The following is a 20436-nucleotide window of genomic DNA, read 5'->3' on the forward strand; positions in this document are numbered from 1 at the left end:
TTCCTGATGGTCCTCCATCCGGACACCCGCGAGTTCTAAAACTATTTTGGCAATTCCATGCGACTCGTCCTGCTACTTCCGGCTCCCTACAAATAGTGACTCTCTCCCTGTCTCTCTCCCTCTCCCTCTCCCTCACTCTCTATGTCCCTGGCTGCTCTTTGCTTTTCTCTTGGCGTAATTGGATTTTACTGGCAACTGATGCTATTCCTTCGTTTTTGTACACAGGATGACCGATGAAGGATGCCCCCTGTCTGCTGCTGCTGCTACCGCTTGTCCACTAAAAGTAATATCAACGTCCCCTGGGTGGCTCCCGACCCTGTTCCGTGGAATGTGGGTGTGTGTGTGTGTAACGATCGCATCCTCCTCCATGATTACCGATCGATCGATACCGACCATCTACCGGCTGCTGCTCCTTCACATTCCGGCACCAGTTCTTCCACCGTCCCAACACCGCGTGGTGCGCATCATTTCTCCTTCAGGAGCTGGTTCAGAAAGTCGATCTCGCCCTGCTGCTGCTTGATCGCCTTGTTCTGGTTCTTGACGATCTTCCGGCAGGCGAACAGCTCCTTCAGCGTTTGCTCGTACTTTTCCTTGTAGTTCACGACCAGCCCGTTCGGCGGGCTGCCCCCGTTGGCGTTCACGTTGTGGATGCTGTTGTTGTTGATGGTGGTGGTTCCGGTGGCGGTGGTCGTGCTGGTGATGGCAGTAGTACTGGTGGTGGTGCCGCCACCCGCCGGCGTCACGGTTAGCTGCGATTTCAACGAGGGCGGGATGGCCGCTTCGACCCTGGCCACCTTCAGCTGCTGCCGGTAGGCGGCGTACTCTTCGTCCGCCGAATGCTGGTTACTCGAGTCGCCTTCGGAGGAGTCTGCAAAGGGAAAGGACAGACGGAATCGGTTCGAATTAGTAAAGCGCGCCGGTACACTCGCGGATCGGAAGTTGAGACATTTTGTGCTTTCTAGCTTTTCTTTCCTCTCAACGACAGGCCAGGCCAGGGTCACAGTTGCTCACAGGGATGTCTTATCAATCTCCGGGCCGCCGCCCGATAAGAAACCAACAGTCCGCGGTCAATCGCTCCGTTTTCCGGGATCCGGGAGTGTGGTGACTTGTTTGTGGTCGGTCGGGTCGGGCCGGGCCGGGTTCGGTTTTCTCTGTGGGGTCTCTAACGGGAGATAACGGGCCCAGCGGTGGGCGGCTCCCACACAGTTGCCGTCGCGATTCCCACGCTCGCCTCGCCCACCGGAACAGGAACCGATCGCTCGCGCTCTCTCTCTTTCTCGAAACGATCCACGCGGCCAATCGGTGGCGGAACAAATCCGAAGTCGAGCAATCCGCCGCCGGTGGAACCAGTTTCTGTGCGTCTGCGACATTAGAGGCCCTCCGTCTCCTCCAGGGAGCGAGCCACTCACACATTATGTTGCCGAGTGGACCAAGTGGGCCACGGGCGCGATCGGTCAGTGGCGGGGGCTCTTCAAGGTCAAACGTGAAGAGAGACACACCGCAAACAAAGAAAAAAGATAGAGCGAACCAAACCGGTTCGCTGGGGGGGCACCCCATGGACCAGCCATGGACTTGGGAAGTCACGGCGGCGCGTGCGATTAGTCGTCGGTGTTTGCGTCCCGCAAAGTACGTCACGTGCCGTGCCGAGAGCCCGTGTGTGTGTGTGTGTGTCTGGCAGTGATCAATACGCTCCACTGACACTGGTTTTATGGCTCTTTGCGCAACACGTGGAAACAGGCCATCGGGTGTGCAAAGAAAAGCGGGGCAAAAAGGAAGGAAAAATGGAACAAATCAAAATAGAGCAGCGAATAAGAAACGGGCAAAGAACCACGATGGGCAGGAATCAAAACAAAAGTCGTAAACTCCACGGCGACTGATGCAGAGGGAAAGAGAGAACTAGAAAGGCAGCATAAAGGCACGTAACGCAGCAAGAAAACTGTAATAAACAGCAAAAAAAAGAGGCGAAGAACCAAACACAAACACACCGCATCGGTCGTCGAGCCACGCCACGTGGTTTGTCTCGTTGCGTGACCTTCAACCAGCAACGCGCACCACCCCGTTGTCGTCGCGTGTGCACGCAAGCCCCACCACGCGGGGGGTGGCATTAGAGCGGGGAGCCCCCACCGCCCCCTTAACATGCAGAGCACAATATGGAGAGCGGCGCATTAAAAACGCCGCGGCGGCCGCGCGCATAGAATGCGTGAATCAAAACAGAGAGACGAAACACATAAAAGGAACAGGAACAAATACACAGACACACGCACGCAATCGCGGGCTTCTTCCACGAGCTCTTTTTCTTCCACTTATCTATTCTCCGTCGTCGGCGGCGGATTAGAGAGGTTTCATTTTCATTTCTGCTCCTTCGTGGCGCATGTACGAGGGCTGTTCAAAAAGTATCCGTAATTTGGAATTTCCGCGCGAATACAATTCGATTTTCGATTTTTTGTGGCGTCATGTTGAGTGTACTCATGTCTCTCGCAGACAAATTCGGCCACTTTGAATGATCAGTCAATTTTTGCCAAAGAGCTGTTGGACTGTATCCGCGATCCGGTCCAACGGTTTGCTCCAGAGGGTCCCAACTGGTGACGAATGATGCCACAAGTCACCGTATTTCCCGTAGATCTGGCCGCTCGTAACCTTTGACCTATAGACAGCTTCGAAGGAGGAGCTGAACAAGATCACATAAAATCTATATATATAAAAGAGTACCGCGTTATTGGCTGTTTACTTATAACTCAAGAACGGCTGAACCGATTTGGCTGAAAATTGGTGTGGAGGTAGCTTAGATCCAAGGGCCCCAGATAGGATACTTTTTATAATCCGATCGCGTCACAATGAAGCCACAATACGCACAATGTGTTTTTTTTTCATATACTGCAACGGGACAGACAGAGCGAGCAACAGAAAACAATTGTTGGCTTCTCTTTCTCACTAATGCAGCGTTCACTAGCTCACTAATGACGTATATAATCGAGATGTTTGGCGCATGTTGCGAGATGTTTTGGAGGGGCAATGATTTTACTGTCCTGAAATTTCCGCCAAACACTGCCAGTAATTCCAAGATCAGCTGACGAAATGAAGCGCTTCTCTTCTTATTGGACAACGACCGCTGAACGGTTTTAGCCTGCACCAACCAGCGACAATGTTAATCTCTGATACTCTTTCTAAACGTTCGTTTTTACGGGCCGGGTTGTTAGTCCCGCGCCAACCCCCCTGGAACGCCGGAATCGGGAATCGAACCCATGGCCAGCTGCGATACAGGGACGAGCGTTACCGACTGCTCCTATCACCGGGGGCCCATTGCCTATGGGGCGAAACAGAGTTCGCCGGGCCTGCTAGTATTTTTTAAAGTGCTTGCGGAGGAATTTTTTAAACACACAAAATTCCGGATATTTTTTTAACAGACCTCGTGCGTCGCGTCACGTCTCGCGTGTGTACATGTTTGGGTTAAAAAACCAAAACAAAAAGGACACAATCATCGGTGCGTCGACGTCACCGTCTCTCCCCGCGAAACGCGAATCTAAAGAGAGCTTCACTTTCATTCACACAATCGCGTGTGTTGGTGCGGCGCCTTCTTGTTATCATTCCACCACAATTGGACCGTGGTGTGTGTGTGTGTTTGTGTGTCGTAAACAAATTCTTAACAAACCGTATCACACGGTGCGATCCTTGCTGGCCCGAGAGCGAGAGAGAGCGCATTCCGACGCGCGTTTGTTCGCGCAACGCGCAAACGCGCTCTTAAAGGAGCAGGAGCACCGAAACATAAATACGCCGATTAATTCTTTTGTGCGCTCCACGACGACGACGACTCCCCGGGACACAATAGAATGAATGATGTGGCACGATGAATGATTAAGGTTTCCCACCCCGCGTGAGGCCCGACCGCATTATCAGAACCCTCAGACGACGACGAGTGTGTGAAGCGAAGCGCAGACGTCGTCGTCGTCGTCGTCGTCGTCGTCGTCGTCGTGATGCACGTGCGATTGGTGGCCGCGTTCGCTGTGGTGATAAGGCCCGCTGATGTGCGAGGGAGAGAGAGAGACAGAGCTTCACATGCTTCGTGGCACGTAAAGAGAGCGAAGGGAAGAAGAGGAATAGGCCCCCGCGCGGGAAGCAAACGGGAAGACCCCGCGGGGGCTCTGGTGAGCTGAGAGAACAGATTGGATTGGAATGACGCGAATGATATCGGACGCTGAAGGTCTTGGACTGGATCGATCGGTTTGGAGGCAGGACAACAATGTTGAGACAAACAAGAACTCAATCTCAGCACACGCTTACTCCTAGTTACGGCGCCCCGGAGGCACGTGTTGCACGCAGCGAGAAGCAATGGTGATTCATTGTTGTATTAGGTGTTAGAATTAATTCTTGCGCTTTTTATTCGACAAAACATATGACTACTTTAATGAAAGTATTGTCCATCGTTAGCTACTACTTTCTTCCATCTTTCAGATAATTGACCGGTTTCGTGTCGATAGAATTCCTCGTCTTTAGAAGCGATCCATTCAGAGACCCATTTTTCAATACTTTCATAAGAAGTGAACCCCTGTGCTGCCAAATAGTTACTCATGTAACGGAACAAATACTAGTCCGAAAGGGCAAAATCTGGTGAATACAGCAAGGTTCCCATCCGAGATAGATAGGTTTTGACCGGTTTTGCGATGTATGGTCGAACGTTGTCATGTTGCAAAATCAGCTTATCATAGCAAAGCAAAACTCGACATTTTCAGATGTTTACACTTTAACTTTAAGGAGCTGTTTACACTTTAACTAAAAAAGCCAATACTGACTTAGATGCGTAATAAAAGTAGCTATCAAACACATATTAAATTTAAAAATATTTGTGAAATTTAGTTAGTAATGCCGTCTATTGTAAAACGGGAAGAATAAATTCAAACACCTCATACGCTGCGGTAAGCCTTTTTACCTACTCTACCCAAAGATTGGCACCGTTATTCTCTCCTCCGGGTTTGCCGGGTTAATTTATTCGAATCAGGTGGCAAGGCCGTGCCGCGGTGCAATCCTCTCCCAGCAACGGCCGGCCGGCCGGCCGGAGGAGCCATCAGAACTGTCTTGAGACCGCCGTCGGCCCTTTGATGTCGGCGAGCGGAATACTAAAACTTTGCGACAGACACGTATGTCTCCGGTGCGCATGTGTGACCTTCCGGTTTCCGGTTGTTTTTTTCGGTTCGGGCGCGTCGTGCGAATGTGTGCGTCGCGAAGGACAAAGGGACCGAATCGTTGCTGCTCCCCGTGAGGACATCTCGTCGTCGTCGTGTGTGATTCATGTAGGTCATGTTTTTATGTACCGGCGACGAAAGGAAGGCAGAAAGTGAAAGCGTGTCGCCAGCAAACAAACAGCCCTAGGGACGACGATCCCGGATCCTGACGATCCTGCCGGTCTTTGAATCCTGGACATCGGTGACCGCCGCCGTTTGATGGATGATCGCATCAGAAGTTGGTGGCAAAAAACAGGTTACGCTCCTCGCTTCCGGTTCCGGTTCCGAACAATGTCTTAAACGAAGGAAAGTGAGTGAACCACCAACAACCGAGGACAGGGGAAAAAGCTAAACAAAGGGTGGCCGAGAAACGAACGATCTAAGGTTCATGGATTCCGAAAAGGAAACGGAAAAGGACGCTTTCACGGATCATCCCCGCCAGGACCTCGCCACCCAACAGGTCAGATCGAGGAACGTAAAAAAGGTGCCCCGACAAAGGGCGGGCGCAAAAGCAACAGATGGCCACACACACACACCGAGAGAGGGTGGAATGTCCTTAGCGCACACACCCTCCTCCGACGATGACGGGTTGAGCATTGGCCGCATTGCGCGAATCATCTGGTCTGGTCGGTGGTGGCGTCATGCAAATGGGCGTTGTTGTGTTGTGTGACTGTGACTACCACCACCACCAACGGCCATGTGTGATTACCATTTTTATGAATGGTGCCGCCGCCGCAAGAGAAAGAGAGAGCGAGAGAAAGACCACAAATAGACAGGGAGAGAGTGCTCCGATTAGGGGTCTCCATCAACACAACTACTACTATACTGGGGGGGTCTCTTGGGGGGTAGGGCGTTTAGTTTTACGACACTTCGGGGGCCTCTTGCTGTGCTCTGTTGAGTGCCGGTTCTAAAAGGACAAACGGATTTTCCGAAAAGACTATACCAGGTCCAAAACTTGAGAGTGGGACTGTTAAACAGGTGGCTCTAGCTGTCAATTTGGACCATCCTAGTTTTGCTGTTTTGGCAACATTACCTTGTTTTGACATCAGGTAAATGATTTCAGGTCAATAATTTAGTGTGCAACTTATCTTTGAAGAGGTGTCGACTTTTGGAAGAGGTTAAATAGCACTTTAAAGCGCTTTAAAATATTTTAATTGCTTAATAAGCAAAAAGCGTCGGAGCACTCCAAAAAAATTACTTTCTGGTGGGACAGAAAGGTGTGATGTATCAAGAGCTTTTTAAACCTAGTGAAACCGCTAACTCAGATTGCTTCTGACAACAAACGGCCAATTAGAACCATGCATCGATGGCAAAACAACCAGAATGGGCCAGAAGTCACATGGTGAGGTCTCTTGGTATCTTGGCGCCTGGTATTTCGCCCAAATCGGTCGCTCGAATCAAATTGAACTTTGGTGCCGTGTCTGTGTGTGGAAGGATACAGCAAAAGCCGCTACAACAGCGACAAGTAAATAAAGGGCCACTGAAACGATCCAGAGCCTCAGTTAACAGGAAAACCTAGACCGAACGAACGAAGCCGCTGAGCTTTTCACCGCCGATAAACCGTCAAAAGTTCCACGTCGATGGAATTGTGAAGTTACCGCGGGCGCGTAAAACCGACAAAAGGTCGTGGAAATTAATTGCCAATGTGTGTGTGATGGTTGGCCACGGAAATGCGGACCAATTTATCTGCGCCCCAAACGCGACATCTAACTTTAAGCGAAAATTTGTGGCCCGGGATTTCCGGGATCCGTATCAAGCACTCGGGGGTGACCACCACGAGGACCCAAGTTAAGAGGACTGGTCAGAGGCTCCATATTTCCAGAGTGTCCTCTCTGTGCTCTCAGAATTCCAGAGGGGCTGTTGATTCTTGGGGCTTTATTCCGGGGTTCTTTCTCCTCACTCAGCGCACACGCGCGTGTGTGTGTATAGCTCGCCACCGATTTGCGTGTCGTGAGATAAAAAATCGGGCCTGACAAAGCCAATTTTAAGCGGCCCTCGCGCCATTTGCCCGCGAGTAAGGCTCATCATCGCCCTTAGGAACCACATAACCTCCCGAAACTCACCTCCACCGGACATGTCCATATCGATCATGTTGATGCCGTAGTCGTTGCTCTTGTCCCTCCCGCCGCCACCCCCGCTGCCGAGCAGCAGCTTGTGGTGGGTGTGGTTGTTGTTGCTCACGCTGTGGTTGTTGTTGTTGAGGCTGACGCGCTTCAGCGACAGGGCACCGAGCGGTGGCAGCGGTGGCGACGTGGATGAGGTGGTGGTGACCGTCGGGGTCGTCGTCGCTGCCGTCGTTGTCCCCGTTCCGGTGGTCACGAGCGAAAGTGCGCCGCCGGTACCGCGGGTGGCGGAGGCTGGCGTGATGGATACCTGACCGTTGGCAAGGGCAGCCACTGCAACGGCGGCCGCTGCCGCCGCCTTCCGCTGCTGCTCCTTGATTTGCTGCTGGCGCTGAATGAGGTTCGCAAGGGCACCGGTAGGGGTCGCCAGCGGCGGTACGGCACGGTTACGCTTCGCCGCCATCGGCCCGCCGGCGCCTCCGCCGTTGCCGTTGCTGTTGTTGGATGCCACCGCGGGCGCTGCTGTACCGGCGAGGGCGGTTGCTGCGGGGCGTTTCAGGTTCAGCGGAGCGATGGGCGAAGTGTCGGCGGTTGAGGACGGAGGACTGGCGGCACTGGCACTGGCGGCCGCTGCGGCGACGGCCGCCGCCATCATCAGCGTGGACAGATGGTGGTGATGAGGATGGTGGGTCCCGCCGGCGGCGGCGGCTGCCGCCCCGGCCATCGACGCTACGGCTGCCGAAAGAAACTTCTCGTCGATCGGAGACCCGGCCCCGTTACTACTTCCACTGCCGCCGCCACCGCCACCAGCCGCAACGGGGCCGGCCGTCGAGGCCGCCGTAGCCCCATTCACGGGCGCAGCTTTCGATTCCTTGCACGCCGGGTTCACCGTCGGTACGGAACCCTTTTTGAGGCTGGCCACCCGGAGGAGGTGTTAATGAGCGCCCGGGGGTGGGATGAGGAGAGCCACGCCACATTAGCATATTTTTTTGCATCGCACAGCGACAGGCCGCCGCGTAACCCGCGGGACGCGTTGTTGGTGTGTGTGAGCGGCCATTTTGCCCGTCGTCGTCGTTGGAGTGGTCCGTGGATTTTTTTTTTCGGTTTGGTGGCGTCGTTGAGTTCCGACACGCGACGCACACAGCGCGCCAGGGCACAAGGACATCGGGAGGTCGCATCGGCATCGGCAGACATCGCACGACAAGAAGCCGGAAAGACAGAGCGAGCAAAAGGAAGAGAGAGAGAAAAATATTGTCGTTAGTTAAGTTTGATGCTTCATTTCGGTCCCTCCACCCTCTGCCCGCCTACGGGCGGATGTGGTGTGTCCCTTCCGACACACCAAGGCAGGCGGCGGCAGGCTCCGTTCCGTTCTCACGCCGCGTTGAGTCCCGAGGTCCACAATCCCCTCTTCGCTTTTTTCCCTCCCGTCGGTTTGGGTCCTCTCACAGGGACCGTGGCCACGGCGGCCTCAGGTAGCCAGGCCACGGTAATAGAGATTGGTCTGAGAAACCTTTTTGGGGTGGTTTTCAGTCGCCACGGCGCACCGCGTCCCTCGGCCCGTGTGCCTCGAGGCCAGCAAGCTCGGAGTGTGGTGGTGAACCAACCGGTCCACCCCGTGCGTACCTGCATCGTCACCTTCCACTCTCGGCTTGGCACGGCTTTTAAAGTACGAGGTGTGTCCCAAAAGTTCTGGTAATTTTGTATTTACGCGAGGGCTACGAGTATCCGATTTTCGATTTTCTGTTTGCGGTTTTGCTTCGACGTTTCTTGGCTCATCGTCGATTTTTCTTTGCTCAAAAAAATGGATGTCAAAGAACCTTTATCAAATTTTATGTGAAAAATCCGTCCATGTCCATGCAATCCGTCACGTAAACAAATCTACCGTATCGGACCCTCTTTTTTCCTTTTTCCTTGTTCCGGAAACTAAAGCAGGCCATAAAAGGACGACGCCACGCAACAAGAAAAAAAATCGAAAATCGAATATACGTAGCTCGCGGAAATGGAAATGTCGCAATACTTTTTGAACACACCTCGAACGGCGGTCTGGCGGTGGCCTGTGGGTGTCTGTGTGTGTGTTGGGAGTGGTGGCATTGGCCGGGTTCAAAAGGAGCACTTCCATTACCGGGGTCCCGGGGACCCGGACCCGCCGAGTCGAGTGTCCATCAGCCTGTCACCTCGCGCATCATCGGTCCTCGGCCCCGAAAAAACGGAAGCACACACACACCGAGGGCTTTGGTTCTCTATGGCGACAGGCGTTCGATTGGAATGTTGGAGTCACACAGCTGGCCACACTCTGCTGCCCTTGAGACAGCGCGCTCTTCACAAGTTCCTGTGGGGTGCCTGCGTTCTGATCCGAACCAAAAGAGCCCACAAACGCGGGGTTCCCGTTCTGTAGGTCACTCGACGGCGCGTAGGTGTCGCGAGCAGCAAAAAAAAGGCAACCAAAACACGTCGTCAGCAGCGAAGAGAGAGACAGAGAGAGGGCCGGACCGCGGTCTGGGCCAACTACCGACCGCCGTCCGAGCGGCGCGAAGGAACAGGACAGGGGACAGCAAGAAAATCGATTAGCATTAAGTTTCCCAGAGTTCGGGGCGGGCAGGTCGTCAGTCGCAGCATCCACTCGCCTCCCTCGGTTGGATCCGGGTGTGTGTGGCGTCGCGGCGCGTCACGGTGCGCGCCGAGTGCGCGCGCTGGTGAGTTATTTTCGCGGGATGGGTGTCGTCTTCGAGCGTCTTCGTTTTCGCATTTTTTTTCCTTTCAACCGAGGGGGTCACAGTCCTCTCGGTGCCCTGCGCGCCCCGGTGTGATCGTCGCCCGATTCCGTCTCGCCCCCCCGGCGAATGCGCGAAGTAAAAAGATTGAAATATTGAGTTCCATCCTCCGGAGTCCGGAGTCCCCACCGGCCCAAAAAAACCCACACCCACAAGAAGTGCTGCCGTCGCCGCCGCCGTGTGCCCTAAAAACCTGGGGGCCACTCCTCGGGCCGGATTCTCTCTGTCGGGGTGGCGGGGCAAAAAATCGGAGAGAAAACATAAAATATCTCCTCCCGACGGTGGCGACGGCAGCGGTCCGCGGCGAGGGCTTCCAATTAACACCAATATCCCACGAACCTCTCCGAGCGGCGATGACGACGGGGTCGGGGCCGACCGCTGCGCGCGATGAGCACAAAAATCCTGAGCGTCCGGGGGCAGAGAATATCCGCGCGGTAACGACGGACGAAAAAAAAACCGAAACCATTCTCCCTCACACACACACACACGCACAGGGTGTGACACACGGATGGTGGTGCGCGGGTCCAAAGGTTTGGACGGCGGACCCCCATCATCATCGCCGCCATCATCGCGCCATCATTTTACCGCGACCAGCGACGGTCATCGAATCCGGTCCCCGGCGCGCGCGCGAAGGTCCGCGCGAAGGTGGAACCGATGAAACCAACCGGAGCCGGAGAAAAAAAAGTCACCCCCCCAAAAGCCGACCCGCCGACACCTTGCGATCGCGGCGGCGATCGCTGTCCCTTGACACACACACGCACACACGCATTCAAGGATTGTTGACCAGGACTTGGTAGGCCCTCCAGGTAGCCTTCGGACCTTCGGAGCCTGACTTACCCTTGGCTGTAGAGGTTGGGATTGTTGAAGTCGCTCGGCTGAAAGTGGTCCGAGCAGATGCGGGAACTCTTGTACAGATACTCCGGCCCGTTCTCGTCGTACTTCTTGTACAGCTCGGGCCGATTGCAGAAGTCGACCCACTTCTTGCAGCTGCGCAGCGTCCACCGGGAAGGAACATGAAAAGAGAAGAAGAAAAAGTGTCGATCGATTAGAACTGGGCCCTCTGGAAGGTGTGGTGGGTGACCTTGAGTTCCTGCGGGAGGAACTTCACACGGGAGCGGGTCACCGCGGGAGTTCCTTCAGCGAATCCCGGCGGAAATTCCGGAGTCGCAGCCTGCGGTTGCGCTGTGCGGTGTGTAGTGGTTTCGTAATCAGCGCGCGCCAATGAAAAAACCCAACACCCCGAGAAGCCCCCATCGTCGCGGTCACCCGCCGCCATTATCACCGCGACCGCGACGCACGCACGCACTCCACACGGAGAGAAGGGGTCCTCCTCGCGGCGCGACCGACTGTCGGCGACAATGACGCCAGCGAGCGATCACACGGGTGCAGCACAGAAAGAGAGAGAGCGAGGGTTCTCTCTCTCCCTCTGTCTCGGGGCAGGAAAGAGAAATCGGGTTGGGTCCGCCCGGAATGGGGCACAATGACCGGGCGGAACCCCGGGTTCGGATTCGGACCCTCCGTGGACGACCCGATTGAGGAGCGCCCTGGGCCGACGATCGCCGGCGAGGGGTTAAAAGTGCGACATTACCGGGCGACCCCCGACGATGGCGAGCGCGCGGTCCTCGGTCCCCAGTAGGTTGGCACCAAACCAGAACGCAGTGAGCGAGAGGGAGAGAGAGTGACTGCGAAAGTGAAGCAAAATATACGCGAGGCCCGGGCCACGGGCTGGCTGGCCGCGATGTGTGTTTAGCAGCGGCGGATTGATCGCACCAGAGCGTGGGGGGGCGCCAGAGAAGGGAGGTGTATAAGACCACCAACACACACACATACGCACGCATGCACGCACGGTGACCGGCACGGCGGGTCCAGCCGATAAGAAAAACGGTGCTCTGCTCGGTGGTGTGTCGAGGAGAGAACCGCACCATTTATCGCCCTCGGCAGCCCCATCGTCCGGTTGGCGGACGCGGGCGGGCGGAAAGGGCGGATGATGAATGTGTGGCATGTGGCGGCGGCACCGCGGTGTGGGACTCGTGACTCTCGTTCGCTCCGTCTCTGTCGCTCGCTGGTTGCTGGTTGCCATCGCTTCCCGAACACGCGCGGGCGCCCGCGCTGCTGTTGCCGAGCAAGATCGACCACTCAAGGCCTCCCCCCGTGGGGGGGTCTGGAGGGGCAGAGGGTGCTGGGGTCAGAACGCCCCACGCTGGACAGGTGCGTTCAGCAAAGCAACGGAACCGAACCGGCAGCAACTCCAGAACGAGAGAGACAGAGCAGAGCAGATCTTTTGGCAGTCGCCTTGGCAAGGGAGCGAGTGGCAAAAGAGGACAATGCAAGAGACGTTCCGGTTCTCGGGGTGATGCACAACACACCCGGGGCACACCGGCCCATCCAAGTGCAGCCAGCCAGCCAGCGGCTGATGAGCTGCGCTGCGCCGACCGCTGAAGGACGACCAGTGTAGGAACGGGCGCCGGACGGACGCAGGTCCGCACTCCTCAGGAAGGTGACTCCACCAGCACCGCGATCCGCGATCCGTCCGCGATCATCCGTAGCGACGGCGACCGTTTTTGGGTGTTTTTTTTCTCCTTCGCTTCTTCTCTTCGCCGTGTGCTTCTTCTTCGTGCGCCCCTGGGGTGGCGTCGCCGTTGGGTCGCGCGGCCGGGAACTGGTCGGTCGGCACGGGGCGAACCGGAGAGCAGTTGGGCCGCGAAGTTTCGATTTTTTTCTGCTGCTTCTCTCTCTCTCCCGTCTCGGGTTGGGTGCATTTCCAGTCCCCGGGTGCAGTGCCGTGCCGTGCCGTGGCGTGCCGTGCTGTGTGTGTGTCCCCCTAAAATAAGACACCGTCTTCGGGCGGCAAGAAGAAGCAGCAAAAATGAGGTCCGCGCGTAGCAGCTGTCGTCGTCGTCGTCGTTGCTGGGGCCCTCGGGGCCGACATCCTGACCTGACATCTGTGTTTGGGCCGCCGCCCATTGTCCAGAGGGAGAAGGATCCCAGGCGGATCGGGCGTTGGCCTGCTGGCTGGCTGCGTCCTTACTGGTCCCCTGTATGTGGGTCCCTTTCGTTGACTGGAGCATCGACGTTCGGGGACAGATGCCGGGGCACAGCAGCTGCGACACATTTTCGAGTGAACGGTCCGGTCCAGGAGTCTTCCCGGGGCCTAGCCACGTAACACACTCCTCGCTCCAAGGGCCGCCGCCGGAGAGAAAGCCAGGTATTGCAGCTGGCTCGCGTAACACCTGCCTCGGCAGCATTCCCGAGGTCACCGGCGCCGGGCCGCCGACGACGACGACCAGGGGGAATGGTCCCGGGCTACCATCCAACAGTGGTAATGGACACCAAACGACTTTCAGCGTGGCGATAGGCCCAAAGTCATAAGGGCCGGTTCCGACGGGTACACCTTCCCAAACCGCTGGGTAAGGATTCGTCTTGACTGGAGAGACGGCGTTTGGGTGCCTAAATTAGACCAACACGTCAGCGACACTCGGTAGGGTTTGTGCTCGTGCCCCACACCAAGATAAGAAGCGCTCCCGGATTTCCAATCGCCGTCGCCAATCGTTCGCACCCCCGGCACACAGATAGGTTAGGGCGCGACAACAAAGAGCAAAATGAGCACGCCACGCTGACTCATCGGCACCACGGTAACTCTTGCCGTGTGTCGCCAGTCAGTCAGCCAGATTGAGGCATAAAAATTGCCGGATGCTCGGTCGGGCACGTACGTGCCCAGCCCCCGAAACAATTGGCTATCTCCGCGGGTGGCGCGCCGGCAAATTGTTTCCTTGTTGCCGCCGCTGCAACCGTGTTGCCCGTGTTTCGCCGCCTCCGAAAACCCATTAACCCCGTGTCGGTCGGTAAGGGGCCTAATCATCTGTGGCGGAGGCTGTGGCCGGCACTCGTTAGGTGGTTTACCGGGCACCGGGAACCGATTGACCACTACCGGAACGAGCTATCAAAAAATGATAACACACGAAGGTCGATCGGCCGTTGCCAATAAAGATATCCTTCTCGGAGTTCTCGGAATTCGCTGCACACTGGGTCCGGTCCGACGCTTTGTTCTCGGGAAACGGACGGCGATAAGCTACCGTCGTCGTCGTCGTCGCCGCCATTACCGGTGCGCCGAGAAGATATGGCGACACACGCACACACCCCCTGAGGCCATTCCTTACGTGAATTTTCGACTTACTGCAGCATGCGGTGCACTGTAACGCAAAGTAAATAGGGCTCCCGGACCAAGGGTTGATACCCACAAAAGGATGTCGATCGGGTCGAGATGTAAACAAATCATTCCGTCAACATAACCGTGTCGCTGTCAATATTTTGGCCCTCGTGGACGGTCGATTAGAATAAATATACCGCCAGAGAAGGCGATAAAAAACAATAAACGTTCGTTTGTTAATTAAATCTGAAAGTAATGATCATATTACATCCGATTAGAGGCTGATCTTAGGGGCTTAGTCAAGCAGCAATTGTCAAACGCGCCAAGCAATGCTGCACCAATTTGTAAACAAACGATCGATCGATCGGCATGTTGTAAACAAACCGATCGTGTGCAACTGTCAAGTGGATGCTGGGTTCGTAAGTAAGATTGAACCACTTTGTACCTAAACGCATTGTTGATGATAGAATGCTGTTTTAAGGTGCTTCCGAAGGATCTGAGACGAGCCACACCACAAAAGTGGGTCAATTGCGGATCAGGAGGACACCGAAGGTGGCCGCTTCGTTCCAACGGGGAATCCTTCTTCTCGTCGCGATCGTGATCTTGGGCCGCCGGAGAGATCAGAGCTTGATCTTGTGTTTGCTGCTGCTATCCGATCGTCACCGCACACGCACACGCCCGAGACGCAGCCTTTGTGGGTTCTATCCACACGGCACGGCACGGCGACGAGCTCTTTCGTGGCTCGCCGGACGCAGGTGCCGCGCCGGTCGGTCGGACGGTCGGTGGTGGTGTTAAGTGACGTGTTCTCGCTGCTACTCTCCGAGGGTCCCCGCGCGCTGCTGATGGTGGAGCTGGCGCTTTTTTGCTGTTCGTGTTGCTGCTACTGCTCAGGTGGCTCTCTCTCTCCCTCTCTCTCTCTGGCGCTCACTCGCCCCAGCTCAGTTCGATTGCCCTTGGCGGATGTCGCCCCGGTCGCCCCGGCCGACCCGTCCGTGTGCCTGCTGCTGCTGCGCGGGGGACGATCCCAGTCCCAGGGAGGGCTGTGGTGCTCTACACACACCGCCACCACTGCCGCGCGTCACACATGCGTCACACGTCGGCGGCCGCGGCGGCGGCGGGCGGTGGGCATGTCATCGCTGCTGCTGGCGGGAGCTGAACTGTTTTTTCCTTTTTTTTTAGGTTCGCTTCATTCCCCGTTCAGCGCTTTGCTTGCGGAGCGACCGCGCGGCGACCGCTCGTGTGTGTGTGTGTGTGTGTGTGGCACGGGGCACGTACTCGCGTCGCCGACCGACCGACCGCCCAACCGAACCCAGCAACTGGGAATGTGTAGTTAGCTGGTCGGTCGCCTCGAGGGGTGGCTGGCTGGCGACGGAGCGATATCAGTCCTCCGACACACCCGGCGCCCGGGCACACCCTCTCCGCCCCTCCTGGCGGTGCGCATTACCGGGGCACACGATTACGGAACGGATTCGATTGGTGGTGCGCTCTTGGTGGTGTGTGTCGACCGGACCGGACCATCCAGCCAGCCAGCCAGCAGCAGCCAGAGCCAGAGCCAGAGCCATCATCTCCAGCCCGCCAGCGCCGCCTCGCGGTCGCGGCCCCGTTTGTCGGAGGGTCGGGTCGTCGCGCGCCACCGTCCGTGCGTCGAAAGCGAAACTTTGCACGGGACACTCGTGCGCAGGCGGCGGTCGGTCGCACCTCTCCTCGCGTCGCCGTCATCCGCCTCATCGCACACAGCTGCCGCTGCTGATTGGGGGAAAACCACCTCCGCGCGCGCGTGTGGTGTGATGTGTGTGCGCGCGCGGTTAGCGGATGCGCCAACCCGAGACCGAGGCCAGAGTAAGCCGGATGAACACCAACACCAGCGCACGATCGCTGCCGCTGATTGCCGATGATCGTGGTGCCGCTACTGATGATGTTGCTGATGGTGAAGCTGCTGCCGCTGCTGGTGTCGGACCCTCTCCCCTATCGTTGTCGCGCTCGCGGGCGCAGTGGCCAACACCCAGCCGCCGCCGTTCGGTTGTCGGTCACTTGCTGCTGCTTCCGCCGTGGTTCAGGGCTGCTGCGCGCACGGTGGCATGCTGGCTGGCTGACGGGCGGGCGGGCTAGTGGCGGTGGTGGTGATGAGCGATCGCAACACCGCCACGTCGTCGTCGTCCGTTTATCCGTCGGTTGGGTTTTTTTCGTCGTCGCCCACCAAAGTGAAACACCGTGCCGCGGATCCGAGGTGATGACCGGTGGCAACATTGTACACTTTTCCATAACAGGCGCTCATGATAAGGCTCTCTGTGTGCGGAGAGTCACACAGATAGAGCGCAGATCCCCTGGTGCCGGAGGAAAATAAATCTCCTTCAGGGCCGGGACCGGACCGTTCCAGACCATTCCATCCAGAAGAACGCCGGGAACGCCTCGAAAGCCCCCACCGAACACCGGACTCGGATCGGATGCCGCGCTGCTACCTGGCCTGCGGCCTGCCACGACCGGCGAGGAAGGAATGCGGGGAGGACAGGTACCCACCCCGCTGTGCCTGGTCCAAAATCGAGGGAGACACGAAAATGGCCGAAAACCGCTCGGACCGCCGAACCCGAAACCCAAAAAAGAAACCCATCAACCAAACGACGCGCGATGAAATTGCCCAACGACACACACACACACGGGCGGGCGGATGGTCGGTTGGTTGGTCCGCCGAGGGTGCGCCGAGCCAGGGCGGCCGACCTATGCGTCGCCGACCGCCAGCTGCCATCACCGACCACGACCGTAGCATGCCCGCGAGGGAGGCTTCCTGCCCCGACCGAACGGGAGAGAGAACGAGAGGGAGCGAAATGGAAACGAGCGAGCGAGCGAGAGGACAGCAGCGGGGAAGACCTTCGGCGCGGAACCCCCGCGAGCAGCGCAGCGCAGGCAAGCGTTCGCCCGGAGTCCACGGACGCCCCATCCGGTCCCGGGGTTCGTCCATCCGGTTTCGAGTAACCCCGCGTCTCCGCGCGCAAACCAGTCCCAGTCCAGAGTGCCAGGGCCCTCCCTCGGTAATCCCCATTCCTCCCCCACGCCGCCACCCGGGTCGGGGTGGCTCCCTGCCAGCACACCGACGAACTGCTCTGAAAAAGGCCATGGGTTGCCGTCGTCGGTGGGTCCGACCCGATGGCGGCTTTCGACCCCCGGGGCGGAGGAGGTGGCGGTGGCGTAGGGAATGGGCCTGCCGGCCGGCCGGGAATGGGATGGAGGATATTATACTCTCTGCGTGGCCGACAACGACGACGGGACCCGATGGATGGCAGATGGTCCTTTTTCCAAACTTCCTTTTCCACGCTTCCCGAACGGGACCCGTCCCTCCCGTGGCCGTGTGTGTGTGTGTGTGTGGCCGGTCCGTTACGCTCCACATCGGCCGTCGCCGCTCGCTCGTTCGCTTGCATTCCCACATCCTGTGTGTGCCTTTCGCTTCGCCCGCGTTGCGTGTGCTGTGAGCTACGGGTCCCCGGGGCCCACAGCGGCCTGCCTGCCATCGTCGTCGCCGTCGTGTTTCCTTCCCCTCTGCGTCCCCTGCCTGCCTGCCGTTCCCTGGTGTGTCTGTGTTCCCTCGCTCTCTTCCCTCGTGTGGCATGCCAGCAGCAGCAATTCTTCTTCTGCTTCCTCCTCCTGCTGGCTGGTTGGGTTTCCCGAACTGAAGGTCCTGCAAGTTGCACAAGATGGCCCGCCCCGACCCTCTCGCTCTCTCTCTTTCTCGCTGGGTGTGGTGCCCCGCGCTAGCTACAGAACTACACGTTAATAAATGATGGCTTGGCTGGCTGGCTGGCTTGACCAACCCGTCGACCTTTCGCCGACCGCGCGCGACTTAAACAAAGAGGTTCGAAACAAAAAAAAACAAGAACCGACCCGAGGCCCGTGGAGTCGCACTACTTACAGGTCGGCATCGCGTGGAAACCGGAAGTACGAGCGGGTGTTGGTTTGGTTCAGCAGCTGCCGGTTGCGGCACCCGAGCACCAGGCAGTGGCTTCCGGAGATTTTTCCCATCGCGTTAGCCCTGCCAGACGCGGATTCACCCACGGGACGACTCACTCGGAAAGCCTTCTCACTGACTGAGGCTCACTTTGGTCACTTTTGATCTCGCGACGCGGTGACGCGATAAAGGTGTTTGCGGCGGGGACACTCTCGCGGCCCGACACTTCCGAAGCACACTGACACACTAACTGCGGAACGGTGGTTGACCAACCTACCGACCGACCGCCCGCCCGACCGGATCGGATCGGAGCGGAGCCGAGTGAGCGAGCGAGAGCCGCCGACACGCCGAGAGCGCGGCGCGGGCCGATTGATGACTACTAAACCACAACAAAGAGCCAGGCACACCACCCCGCGAGCCGCGCTGGGCCGCCAGAGGCCAAAGAGGACACGCACGCAACGGTGTGCGTGCGTACGTGTGTGTGGCTGGCTGGCTGGCTGGTTGCGACGACCGTTTTTAGGGCTACCGACGACGACGACGGTGTGTGGTGACAGCCGAGAAGCTGGCCTTCTGTCGCTGATGGTGCGCTGTTATTATTGTTATTGGTACCCGCGGGGTCCGTCGCGCGGCGCGGCGCAGCGGTGGCTTACTCGCAACCGGTGGCGACCGGATGATGATGATGATGATGACGGTCGTTCGCTGCTCGCGTTCGCCCCGACGGGTTGGGCTGATAATCGAACTGGCTGGGGATGGCTCCCTTCGCGGCGCGTATACACACACACGCAGGCAGGCACAGGGGGGGAACGCGGACAGGGGGCCTTTGTGTTTTTGGGATTTTTCGTCACACGGAGAACGGTTTCCTGTGGGCCGCGTGCGTCACACCCCGATTAAGGACGTGTCGTGACTCGGTCGTGTGTGGAAAGGACACCCGAAGTGGGCGAGGACGACGGAAACAATCACAGAAACAATACTCTTTACGTCACGGACCGTGTTTACCACTGCCGTGGACCGCAGAAGCACAATGAATGGAGGACTACGCACACGCACGCACACACAGGCAGCGGGGCGCCGGATAACAATACACACGGCCACGCTCGTCGCGTGTCCACTCGCGTTCCGGGTTTCTGACGAACTGATGGTGGCGAAAACGCTTTCGGGTTGTCCCGGCCCCGACCGCGGCCCCGGATTGACCGGTGCTCCGAATCCGATCGGCTCTCTCGCTCGCTCTCGCAGGCCGCGCAAGCCGATGCCAAGGCAACGACGTGAGCGAGCAAGCAAGCTAAGACACCCGAGCGAGAGACAGAGAGAGCGTTCGACGGAGAGCGAACGACAACATGGTGTGTGCGTGTGCCAGAAAAAGACGGGCAACTCAAGGAGCCCACGAAGAGGCGCGAAAAGGAGACGGAGCACACACGTTCGGCGGAGCGAAGAAATCGAAAACACACTCAACACGTGGTGAACGCGATAAAAAGGGATTTAAATGGAAAATGTCATACGCCGCGCCGCGACGCATGTTCTCGGGCAACAGGTTGATGATGACGATTGAACAACACAACGCGCCATTCTCAGCTGTTCCCGGATACCAGGATTTGGAACGACGATTTTCCCGGGACAGCCGCTAATCATCTTTTTGGCCGGCCCAGGTAAGCCAATGAGCCTTTTCCTGGCAAACCCCGGGCACGGACCGGACGCGGACCACTTCGAAGAAACTGCCATGACCCGGGCTGGCGGTCGGTCGCGTCCGGGAACTGATCGATCGATAAATCACGAACACAGCGCGTCCCGTCCCGTTCGTCCCGAGGCAGCCAGCCGGTACCCGTGTATCCGTCCTCTGCACCGCGCCCGAAAAGAACGGCCCTGCGGCAGCGGCGTGCCTTCGGTGCGCGCCGTTTCCCCTAGTTATTCTCGGCAACGCTCTGCCTGACCCAAAATATCGATCCGGGACCCGGGCGCAGGCAACATTCCCATCGGCCATCGCACACACCCCACGCGTACCCCATTCTGTGGCGGCTCTCGGTAGTGTCCCTTGCTGGAATATAACAGGGGGTAATAAAGAAGAAAAAAAGCCACCACCACGACCAATCCGTGCGCCGGCCAGCGCGCGTCGGCGGCAGACGCTCCATAATTTAGGACGTCGGACGCTGCAGGAAGCACTTCGGGGGGACTCCCGGGGATGGAAACCTTTTTTTTTCGTTTCGGTCTTCCTCCACCCAAAATCGGCACTGGCAAGCCAAGGACGATGGGCGGCCGCGCGTGGCACGGGACGAAAAGTTTTTCACCTCCAAAAGCCATCCTCGTCCCC

General features: G+C 57.6%; 1 protein-coding gene across 1 annotated transcript; it reads right to left on the reverse strand.

Annotated features, from left to right (window-relative positions):
- Window positions 1-278: 278 nt before the first annotated feature.
- LOC128267654 (uncharacterized) lies at window positions 279-18235 on the reverse strand. Its single transcript, XM_053004539.1, has 4 exons — window positions 18099-18235; window positions 10888-11037; window positions 7280-8193; window positions 279-868 (listed from the first exon to the last, which is right to left on the reverse strand). Exons 1-4 carry the CDS (start codon window positions 18206-18208, stop codon window positions 465-467), a joined length of 1578 nt encoding a protein of 525 aa, XP_052860499.1. The 5' UTR covers window positions 18209-18235; the 3' UTR covers window positions 279-464.
- Window positions 18236-20436: the final 2201 nt, after the last annotated feature.

This window comes from Anopheles cruzii, chromosome 2 (assembly GCF_943734635.1).
Source record: "Anopheles cruzii chromosome 2, idAnoCruzAS_RS32_06, whole genome shotgun sequence".
Classification (NCBI taxonomy): domain Eukaryota; kingdom Metazoa; phylum Arthropoda; class Insecta; order Diptera; family Culicidae; genus Anopheles; species Anopheles cruzii.

Coding starts and splice junctions, on each gene's coding strand:
- LOC128267654 (XM_053004539.1), bottom strand. CDS start 18,208: ATGGGAAAAATCTCCGGAAGCCACTGCCTGGTGCTCGGGTGCCGCAAC. Junction 8,194..10,887: donor CCCAACCTCTACAGCCAAGG/GTAAGTCAGGCT, acceptor CCGGGTGGCCAG/CCTCAAAAAGGGTTCCGTAC. Junction 869..7,279: donor TATGGACATGTCCGGTGGAG/GTGAGTTTCGGG, acceptor TTCCCTTTGCAG/ACTCCTCCGAAGGCGACTCG.